This window comes from Corvus moneduloides, chromosome 27 (assembly GCF_009650955.1).
Source record: "Corvus moneduloides isolate bCorMon1 chromosome 27, bCorMon1.pri, whole genome shotgun sequence".
NCBI classification, from domain to species: domain Eukaryota; kingdom Metazoa; phylum Chordata; class Aves; order Passeriformes; family Corvidae; genus Corvus; species Corvus moneduloides.
Window position 1 is genome coordinate 1,980,740 of NC_045502.1, and position 11,456 is coordinate 1,992,195.

The following is an 11,456-nucleotide window of genomic DNA, read 5'->3' on the forward strand; positions in this document are numbered from 1 at the left end:
TTAAATCCTGGTCTAAAATACAAATATTTACCACAGACACACAAGAGGTGGCACGAGGTGGAGCTGTCACAGGGAGGACAGTTTTAAGAACATGGAGGGCGTTCTTGGTGCTGTGATTTACAGGAGAATTATACAGGAGTGCTTTTATAACAACATTTCCCCCCTTATTCTTCGTTAGTGTCCCTGAATCTCCTGTGACTCCATCGCCACATGAGTTAATTTATTAATAAAGCCAAAGCTCCAGAGTTCTTTGAATAGGAGGTGGAAAAGAGGCCACACTCAGTCCTCACAACTGCAAAAAAAACCCAGACTTGAATCGCAAACCTCCAAAGACCATGAAAGAGATCATTTCCAGGACTCTTAATGCAACCTTGGAAAGATTTGAGCCGTGCAGAGAAATCACTAAACAGCAATTTTAAAATAAATAGAAGGTTTTAAAAAGAGATTGGGCAAATTCCTGGAGGACAGATTCACTCACAGCATCAGCAATAAAACCACGATTGTCTCCATGGCTCCTTCACCTCTGGAAGGGTCTGAATGCTCTTTAAAGAGAAGTTTCAGGAGAGGGATTGCTTGTTGCTCTGTATTTGCAAAATCTCAGGTTGTTTTTCCTTAGCTTCAAGGATTTGACAGTCAGGAGTGGGACAAAGATGGACCTTTATTTGTGAACTCATCAGTCGTATCCTTCAATCTGTAGATGCAAGGTACAGGACAGTTTATTTATAAATTATATATCATATAGTCATAATATTATACATACTATTTTAATAATTCTTTTTTCAGATCAAAAAATTGCACAGAAAAATCCATTTCTCACGGAGGAATGAACTTGGACCACTCCTTTTTCCAATATTGCTCTTCTTGTCCTGGAATATTTTTTTAAAAGGTGAAAAAGTACAAAGAAAACCTTGCTCAGTTAAGTTGAAACACTTCAGGTTCATATCATTAGGACAAAATATCTACAAATCAGCACCACACGGTCATTAAAAGGAAAATTATTGGTAAGACAGTTTGTTGTATTTGGCAATAAATCAGTAAAGAAAATCAGATGCAGAAATGGCACCCAGAGAAAAATATCTCGTGCAAAAATGCTTCAAGCCACCACTTGTTCCAACATTTTGGGATGTCAGAGAGTTGGAAATAACTTTGCTGTGTGTTGTAAATTCCATGTACAACTGCAGTGTGCTACAGGCAAAAAGAAAATGTCTTAAAGCCCCAAAATTAGACAGAGATAGGAGATAGAAGTGACCTGACATTCCTGTGGTCATGCAGTGGTGGGGTCAGGCACAACTCCTGGATTCCCAACATTAAATTCACACTGCATGGAGCCATTCGGATGGCAAATATCCAGAAAAACTGCTGGAAAAAACATCAGCAGCACTCAAACGTTCCTGTCCAGGCTCCTGGCCTGGCCACTGCTTGTAAAATTTGTTCATTTCTTGCAGTCCCAACTGAAGGAGGTTTATCTCCAGGTATAAAATAAACATCACAACGAGGAAGATGCAGATAGAAAACACAAAGGCCTGAAGGTCCCCGAGGAACAAAGCAGGGAGCGGCTGAGAAATCAGCCTTTTAAAGGGAACCAAAAGGATTGAATCAAACTCGGAGAGAGGACAAGGAAATGATCAGAGACATGAGGCTGGAACTAAACTAAATCTGGGTGTCTAAATGAGATCTAGAGGAGAGTATGCAAATGGAAATGAATCAGGCAGAGTCAAGACTCAGAGTTGACCCTGAGATCTGAGGCCACGGGGATTGTATGGCCTGGGGTGGGAGAGTTGGCCCATAAGGGATGGGAATTGTGTTTGGCTCCAGAGCTCTCCAAAAGCAGTGGTCCGAGGAAAGCAGGAGGAGGGTCCATCCTCACAGCTGCCATGCAGGGTTTGGGGAGGAGGGGCAGGAAAAGAAGACAAAGGCTGCACAAAATATTAATTCTGATTTATTTACTTCAATGACTGAATTCTTAGCGAGCCAGGTGAGATCTCAAGGCTAAACAGAGTCATATCCTTCAGCCACAGGACTTTTGAGATGCCACTGCAGCTGCTTTGCCCGGAAATTAGAGGTTGGACTCAATGAGCTCAAAGGTCTTTTCCAACCCAATTGATTCTGTGATTCTGTGAAATTCACTTGTGGCTTCACCAGAGAGTTGCTCACTTTTGTTAAAATGGTCCTGAATCAGGCAGTCCTGCACTGTTAGGTCACATCGCTACATCTGGAATTCAGGTCTGAAATTTCTCACAGGAGTCCAGAGCTCGACTTTTGGGTTCTTTCTCCTCCTTCACCCACATAAAGTACATCCTAATTGTCAGATAAGCTCACCCTGATAGTGGGATCAGTGTGTAATGGTGGTCACAGAACAGAATAGTCAGCAGCAGAAGACAACAATGAGTTAAATGACCCCACACGATGCTGTATTTATTTTATTCCCCATCACCAGCAATTACAAATCATAACAAGAGAGTCTTTTGACCTTTAGAATAACTGACACCGTCTCGTGCAAGCCAAGCAGAGCAGCCTGCCCAAGAACACAGGCAGGGGAAGGACGAGAGTCAAGAGCTGTAATTAGCTGCATAATTATTTTCCAAAATAAAATGTGCAATCTTCACCTCTTTGGCGCTGAGCGGTGTCACTGGGGCTGCTGTCATCATCTGCCATCTCTGCACTGTCATTATGGGGCTGATAAGGGATGACAAACACCTCGAGATCCACTGGAGGATGGTTTATTTCCCAACTTCCCCCAATTCCTGTATTTATGTCCTTGTTTTGGGGGAGGATGGGGTTTTGAGGAGGGGAAGGAAGGTTGCTGACATCAGAACCAGCTGGGAGAAGGAGCTCTTGTCCCCAGGAATCCAGTCTGGTGCTGTAATGATCATTGCATGTTAAATTCTGTCTTTTTTTCCCTTTGCTCAATGACAAAACTCTCCTCGAGTCAGGGTTTTACTCCAAGCTCCACTCGGCACAGGAACAGAATGAACACAAGAGCTGGAGCAGGAAGGAAGGAAAGAAAGGGAAGAAGGAAATCCAAGCCTTATAGAAATACTGCTTAAGTGAATCTGACTCCACAGGAAACAACCATACAGTGAGAGGGCCTGAGCTAACAAATTGATCTAAAAATAAGCTGGATAATATTGTTTGTTTGTGTAGTGAAACAAGAATAACCAAAGTAATTTAATTATTGTTGCCCCAGAAATCTGTCATTACACAGTGTCTGTCTGTGCTGCTGTTTTCTATTTATCCAAAGCCAAGGTTACTCTTTTTATTATAGCAGCAGAAGCCTTTTGCCCCCAAATTATTCCTGCTAATAGAAGTATTATTATTATTATTATTACTCCAAAACAAGCATGGATTGGAAAATCAGCACTAAAATCTAATTTGGGAACCTTAGGCTTTCTTGGGACCAGGGGAACTCCACTAAAACTGCAGCAGGAGCACTCCTGAACCCCTTGTTTGAAGTGGGAAATGCCTGCAGGAACAGAACCTCAGGGGGAGCCGAGTTCTTGCCAGCCCCAAAACTCCAGAAGAGCTCTCAGTGGTGTTTTTTCTTGAGGCCATGAGACAAACAAGAAACTCAGAACCCACAGCTGCCAAGGGACAGAACACAGAATATTCACAAGTTTGGGGGGGTTTGATGAAGACAGAAGGATTTAATTATTCAAAACAAAACACACATAAAGGAGCCTGTCAATTAAAGTGAGTGATAAAAGTTTAGGGTTGCTGTGAAATATTTAACAGGCAATGCTGAATTTTTTATGGAAGAAATATTTGTACTTGCCAGAGTCTGATGTTAATATACAGAAATTAATACAAACATCAAACCTGAGCTTTCAGAGAGGCAGCTCAGGAAAGGGTCAAGGTCTGTCAAAATTAACACCAACAGGACCAAAACTAAAAGCTGTGTACCTACACTCGTGTCAGCCTGTGTACCCCGAGCTGGCCCTGCTCTGAGGGGTAGCTGCTCACTAAAACCTGTCCCCAGACTGAATTTACAGCTCATCCTGACCACCATTTCTCCACTCCTAATGACCAGAATGAGGCAAAAATTAACTCCAGGCTCCCCATTCTGTGGTTTAAATTGACCTTGGGTTTATGGGCATTTTTAAAAGTAACCAGGCTTTTAAATAATTATTGCAGCATTGCATTTTTTAATCAGGACAATGCAAAGCGGCAAAAAGATGATGTGCACATATTTTACAATCCAAAGAGCCAGAACATTCCCTCGTATTCCATTTTTTCCAGTGTTTTCCCAGCTTTCTGGGCCATGCTTCCAGTCTCTCCTGCACACATCGAGCTTAATCAACAACATTAATTCTGATACCTGAACTCCTTGGGTAAATTTATACATCACTGGGAAAAGGCGGTTCCGGGACAGTTAATTAGGGAATAAATGACTTAAGTACCAAGGCAAACACTCTAATTATTTCCATTTGAGTGTTCCATCACTGCCACTTTCGCATCGTTATCAGCCTGCTTTCTGAGGCAGTAATTGGCTTTCAGTGGCCACAAATGACTCACCCCAGCCAGGTTACAGGGCTGGAAACTCCAAAAAAATCCATTCTCACCACACCAGTTTCAATTTCCAGAAGGATTCTCCAGCACAGGCTGAAGCTTCACCACCAGAGTTCTGTTAGTACTCCGATTATTGCAGGGCTGCTCCTTTTAACAGAGCTCTCAGCTTTTGATGAAAAAGGAGCAATTTAAAAGCAAACAACTGCCAATATTAAGAGAAAAATACGAAGGTTTTTTTTTTTTTGAAGATTAAGCTTTTTTCTTCTTCCTCTCTTGTGTAGCACACAATGGGGTAAAATTAGGGACTGCACTTGGCGTTGCCGGTAATTCTGAAGCAAAGCCAAGCAGAAATCCAGGGCACTCGTGGCAGGATCCACTCAGCACCATCTCAGCTGGAGCCCCCATTTCCAGCCTGGCAGTGATAAAATGAAACTTTTGAGTTGAAGTAAAAGAGAGGTAAATGTTAGCACTGAATTCTTGCTGTTACCAATGCAGACAAAGTCTGGAAGGCAAATCTGGCCAACACCCCTGGAAATTCAGAGCCTTCCCGGCAGGAACTCAGGTCTGAAGCACTCCAGTCACACCTCAGAGGAATTGAGAGCAGGTCCCTTCTCTGGCTGTTTGTTCACCAAAATCTCCAAATACCACCAGCACACCAAAATGCTTTGAAGTGTGAACAAATAAATCCTATAGCTACAGCCCCTGATACCTTCATAAAATACAGCGAGCTCTCTTAATGAAAGCCAAACGAGGTGTTTCTCCCTGGGTAGTGCAGGCCACATTTATTTTGAAAAAAGCAATGTAATTTCTAGACTCTGGAAGGAGCAAACTCATCTGTTTTCCTCTGCAAGAAGAGTCTCACCTTATCAAGAAGCATCAACCCACATCCTCTCTGGCTCGAGACCCACCTTTCCTCTCCACACTGCAAAAAGGAGCTGGGAAAAAAATACTCAGAGCAGTGAACTGCTAATTTTGTCTTTTATTTGTAATTTTTTACTCCTATAATCTATACCCCAGTACAAACTTGAGTATTACCATAACTTAAATACCTTAGATTACACAGTTTGTGTGGATTTGTCCATTCCCTTTCTTTGCTAATTAACCCTGGTATCTCCTTATAAATCTCAGGACAGGTTTTTTGTTACTGCTCTGGGTGTTTCACAGGTTTTTGGTTCTCTGCAGCCCATGTGTCTCTGACACTGCACATTTAGTGACAGTAAGACATGGAATGACTTCCTCCAGACTTCTGCTGGCTGTACTTCTCCATCCCATCCACCAGCATCACATCCCCAACTTTTCCATGAGCTTTATGCTCATTTCTACTCCACTGTAACATGAACTGCTAGAAATTATTATTGTTGCTGTTGTTGTTGTTACTGCTCTGCCTTCTGTTCCAGGAAACCACTTGTACTGAGGATGTGAGCCTTCCTTAGCAGCCACCAGGACCGAGGACATATTTTAAATCTAAAATAGACTTCCTCACAATCACACAACCCTAAAACCCTTCAGATAAAAGCAGGGAGGTTTAGGGCAAGAGTCATTAGAAATCAGCTGCTGACCAGGATTTTCACAGTTCCACAAACACAGGAGAGGAGAAACCCAAAGTGGGGAATAAATAGGACATAATAGATAGATAGATGGATAGATGGATAGATGGATGGATGGATGGATAGATAGATAGATAGATAGATAGATAGATAGATAGATAGATAGATGGAGGGCTCTGGCCACCTTAAAGTCCCTATGCAGGTGAGGTGACTCAAGGAGGGCTATGCTGGTCTGGAAATGGCCAGGGACCCTCCAGGCCCAGTCAGGAACAGGCAGATTAACCCTCTGTTCTACAAAAGCAGGTAAGACTGAGAGCTTTGGATTAAATGTACTTACCACAAAATGTTCCAACCCCAGGATCACAAACCATTCCAGCACAGGCTGACCTCATCACAAACCATTCCAGCACAAACTGATCCATCCCCAGGATCACAAACCATTCCAGCACGGGCTGATCCATCCCCAGGATCACAAACCACTCCAGCACGGGCTGATCCATCCCCAGGATCACAAACCACTCCAGCACGGGCTGATCCATCCCCAGGATCACAAACCATTCCAGCACACACTGAGCCATCCCCAGGATCACAAACCACTCCAGCACAGGCTGACCCATCCCCAGGATCGCAAACCATTCCAGCACAGGCTGATCCATCCCCAGGATCACAAACCATTCCAGCACAGGCTGATCCATCCCCAGGATCACAAACCATTCCAGCACAGGCTGACCCATCCCCAGGATCACAAACCATTCCAGCACAGGCTGACCCATCCCCAGGATCACAAACCATTCCAGCACAGGCTGATCCATCCCCAGGATCACAAACCATTCCAGCACAGGCTGACCCATCCCCAGGATCACAAACCACTCCAGCACAGGCTGATCCATCCCCAGGATCACAAACCATTCCAGCACAAACTGATCCATCCCCAGGATCACAAACCACTCCAGCACAGGCTGACCCATCCCCAGGATCACAAACCATTCCAGCACAGGCTGACCCATCCCCAGGATCACAAACCATTCCAGCACACACTGATCCATCCCCAGGATCACAAACCACTCCAGCACACACTGAGCCATCCCCAGGATCACATGTGACACACCTCCCTAATCGTATTTGAGTCACCACAATCTCCTTAAGCTCCTGGAATAAACTTAAACACAGTGATTTCCTGGCAGGAAATGAATGCTCTTAAGCAGATGAAGGTGAAGTTATTGCTGTCATTATGAAAAACAAATGATTACACGTGCCTTTGTCTCCCTGCCCTCCCTGGAGAGTTACTCATGGCTGCAGGGCACGGTGGTGTAACAGCAGCATTTCCACTCGTGCTGAACCAGGTCTGGAAAGAAATCAATGGGGTTTATTTGTCCAGGGAACCTTCCCCCCAAGGCAGGGAACTCGCTGTGCTCGACAGTGTGATTAGGGAAGCGCATCTCTCCCAGGTTGGGAAGGAAGGCTCGGATGTCCTCTCTCACACCAAACACGTCTGAAGGAGCACAAAGCAAACTGTGAGTTCCGGAATGAGAATAAAACACTCAAGTGAAGAGCTCTGTATCATGTTCTGGACAATAATTGCACTTTGGAGTGGACTCTTTCTCAGGAGGATCCTGGGCACTGAATGTAGAAGGTTTGGGAAAGATGGTTGAGTAGGGGTTTGATTTCTCCTCATGCATTTTTTCTCCTTGATCCCGGGTAGAAAACCTCCCTGGCTCTGGATGAAGCGCAGCACGCACCTGTGTGAAGTGTTTTACACAGCCAGGCTCCAGGTGCTTCCTCAAGGACTGAAAATCAGTGAAAACCACCCTCCTTTAGCCAGAAAAATCAAATAAATGCCAACGCTGGCTGCAGCAGTGGGCTGTATTCAGCATTACAGCTTCTGGATCACCCCGGGAATGAAGGAATCGAGGGAATTCCATGAGGAAGAACACTGATGATGAGTAAAGCACCCAGGAGCTGTCAGGGGAAGAGCTGCACTCACTCAGGCTCATCTACAACCAGTTTATTATTCCACTGCCATCCCTGGGATTGGTTTGTAGGGTTTTATTGGGAACTGGTGAAGGGAAACCCTGGACACAGCCCAGGGTGACTCTGGAGAGACAGCAGCTCTCAGACCAGCATTCTGGAGAGGATGAAGGTGACACCCTGGTGTTAAAAAAGGACATGGAGAGGTTTCTCCAGATGTCAGGGGGTGTAGAAATGCTGTTATTTATCGTCAGAAATCCACTGTGGCACTCAGAGGTTGTGCACATCACACAACACCCCCTGGAGCTGGGGAGCCACCAGGGCTAAAGCCCAACACCCAGTTCGGTGGCACTCGAGGCAGCACCCACCCCAGAGCCCTGCCGGGGGCTCTCCAGCACAGCCATCACCGCCTCGGGTGTCTGCAGAGCCTGGGATGAAGGATCATTATTGAAATTGCGCTGCTTGATGCTGCCTGAAAGGCCAGGCAGGCAATTGCAGCACCTCCCGCTGGTTGCTGCCCTCCGCCAGAGCAGCAGAGGTGATAATCACAAGGCGCTTGTGCCCAGTCACATTCCAGTCCTCCTCCTGCATTAAATTTTACCTTCAATTGAAAAATAGAATTCCTCCTCTTGCGCCTGTCATTTCCTATGGCAACATTCCTTCTGCACACTCATTTTTGCCCTTTCCTTCGCTAAATTCTTCCCTCTACTTCTTTTGCCTTTCCTTACCCTTTAAATTAAAAATTTTGAGCACGGGCACTGCATTAACACAACTTCATCCTGCTCTCAAAGGCTGCTCAAGTTCTTCCTCTGCACCAGGCAATATTTCACCTTTTCTGTGAATTTGTCTTTAAAAGGACGTCACCTAAAAAGAAGATAAAGTTGTTTTCTTTAGCATTTGAGATATGCAACAATCCTGCTCACCTCAGTAAAATAAAAATGCATAATTGCGATTCTGAAAGCCATAATTTGCATTAATATTGTGATTTTAAAGCTCTTGTGCAGGCAGGGATGGAGTGGCGGCCTCAGCATTTGTGTCTCCTTCAGGTGGGCAGGGAGAAATATTGCAGCTCCCATCCATCCTCCCTGACCATCCCGAGCAGAAAATCCCTGATTAGATTTGGGAACTGGCTTGGAATCGGCTTTATCAATGATCCCCATTTCCTGGATAATGGAATTAATTTATTCATTAAAATGTTATCTAATTATTGAGAAGAAATCTCCATCCTGAGTGTGAGATAACAGCAGCTCTGCTTCCCATCCTCCCCCTTAGCAGGACTTTTAACTGGCAATATTGGGTAGTGATTTTATTATTGCCATTATTCAATTCAGCCTAGCTTCTTTTTTTTATCTTCTTTGTACTCTGTTTACACTTTTTAATGAGGTTTTAATCTTCCCTGACGTGTTTATTCAGGTTATTTATTTTACAAAAGGAAAGGGCCTTAAGTATAACTGAGGAAATCAATGCTTTATTTTTTTTCAGCCTGGATCTGAATCTCTTTCTAATTCTCCTTTTCAAATATTCCTCAGTCTGAAGGGAAGAAAACACCCAGGGTTGTGGGGAATGTTTGAGAAAAGGATGGAGATTTTTAGATAATTCAAGTAAAACTCAAATTCTTTGGGAAGAGTGGTGAAATCTACAAATCCCCCTAAGAATAATCGATTGCAAAATATTAACTTGAGCCTTCAGAGGTTTTAAATCAAAGTGCATTAAAGTAGCAAGGCAAACCTGGAGCTGCACTGGCCACAGCAAATCAGAGTTCCCTGAAATTCCAGCAGTGTCTGTGTTCTTTCCCATTTGTTCCTGCAGTGTTTGCACTCCTTGTTTGGGTTTGGGTTTAGATGGATCAGCCTGGAAAACCCAGCAGAGGGTGAGTGGCTGGATTTGCCAGGGAATAACCTGGAAGTGGCTGTGGATTCAGCAGCTCTCAGAAATGCAGTGCTGGGGCTGAGGGTTCTCAGGGAGGGGAGGAAGTTCTGCACCCATGGAAAGCCACAGAGCAGAGAAAATGAGGCAGAGGGACTTCAGCCTTGAACCACTGGAATTCTGTCCTTGGAGTGTGCCAGAACAAAGAGAGAATATGGATTGTCTGGAGGGTTCTCCACAGCATGCCCTGAATCCATTCCCCCCGGCTGAATTCCTGCTTCTGTCTCTCATCTGCCCACACTGAACCAGAGCAGGACCCAGGAGATTCCTCCCTGGGGCTGGGAATTTGCTGTAATTTGAGTCATTCCATTCACATCCCACATCTCACATCCACAGGCCTGTTCCTGTTCCCTGGATCCAAGAGCCTTGGGGCCCCCTGGAAAGGTTTTCAGGGCTGGAAGGACCCTCTGTGCTGACCTCAGCGGCATTTTTAGGTGACAAGCATTTATCAGGTCTCTGTTCCTGCCCCAGGAATTCCCCATCCCTGGAAGTGTCCAAGGCCAGGCTGGAGCAACCTGGGATAGTGGGAGGTGTCCCTGCCCATCTGAATGGGATTGAGGTTCCTTCCAACTCAAACCATTCCATAATTCCAAGATTCTTTGCTCCAGACCTGCTGCAGCACCTCTGCAAGGAAGCGGGGCTGAAAATTAAGAATTTAAATCCCTTCCCTACACAACAGCTCTGAAGGATTTCCACCTTTAATGCTTGTCATGCTGAATATCCCGCTCCTCCCTTCTGGAAGGAAGTTAATAAGATGCTTCCCATTTCATTTTCAGAGCAGCAGAAGTATTTAAAGAACATTAATGGAGTCAGACTTAATTTACTCTTTTTCTTTTTTTTTCCCCCTGACTTGCAAACATTTTTCCCCCTCCTCATGCTCGTTAGCTATTATTTTGTAAATGAATGACTTCATTTCATTTAGTTCCAGATTTAATTGTTCCTTATTGGAAATGTCAGCTTTCACAGTTCATTAATAAGGCACTGGTGGGGAAAAAAAGCCAGGGAAGAAGTGGGGATAGGGAGGCATAAACTTGCCTGGCAAGGAATGAGGAGCTTTAGTTAGTGCAATGTCCACAGATCTGTTGGGAAATCCAAAGGGTTTTTCTGGAGGCTGATTCCTTGGATTGGGGGCTGCATCCCGCTCATTTAATTAATAATTACTGCCTTTAATCATTCCTGTGCCTCAGACACTCTGAGGGAAACACGAACAAAAAGCACTCCCTGTTTTTCCAGCTGGAGCAACACTGCACCCATTAACCTGGGCCATGAAATCCTGCAGCAGCTCCTGTGGGTAGCCCAAAATTCCCTTTTTTTTTTCAATTTACTCATGAAAACAAAGAATGAAAACATATTCATTCTTTCTTTGCCATGTAGAATGTGACTGAAATAATGAGTTGCCTTGTTGGCTTTGTCCCCAGTGCTGACATTAAAGGGTTTTCTAAGTTTATCAGAGGCTTTGCTAAGTGTGAAGCCAAAGTGTTGGGTTTTTTTAAAGCACTGGAACAGCTG

General features: G+C 44.5%; 1 protein-coding gene across 4 annotated transcripts; it reads right to left on the reverse strand.

Moving 5' to 3' along the window:
* Window positions 1-2,402: 2,402 nt before the first annotated feature.
* LOC116435714 lies at window positions 2,403-7,153 on the reverse strand. Of its 4 annotated transcripts, none has more exons than XR_004236828.1 (2): window positions 6,391-7,153; window positions 2,403-4,918 (listed from the first exon to the last, which is right to left on the reverse strand). XR_004236828.1 is itself a non-coding variant. In XM_032092253.1 (2 exons), the coding sequence occupies exons 1-2, from the start codon at window positions 7,136-7,138 to the stop codon at window positions 2,930-2,932; spliced, it is 801 nt and encodes a 266-aa protein (XP_031948144.1). In that variant the 5' UTR covers window positions 7,139-7,142; the 3' UTR covers window positions 2,403-2,929. The 4 variants fall into 4 exon arrangements, 1 of the variants encoding a protein (XP_031948144.1); XR_004236827.1 differs by having other exon boundaries at window positions 2,403-5,441; XR_004236829.1 differs by lacking the exon at window positions 6,391-7,153 and adding an exon at window positions 5,369-6,171 and having other exon boundaries at window positions 2,403-2,982.
* Between the last annotated feature and the right edge of the window lie 4,303 nt (window positions 7,154-11,456).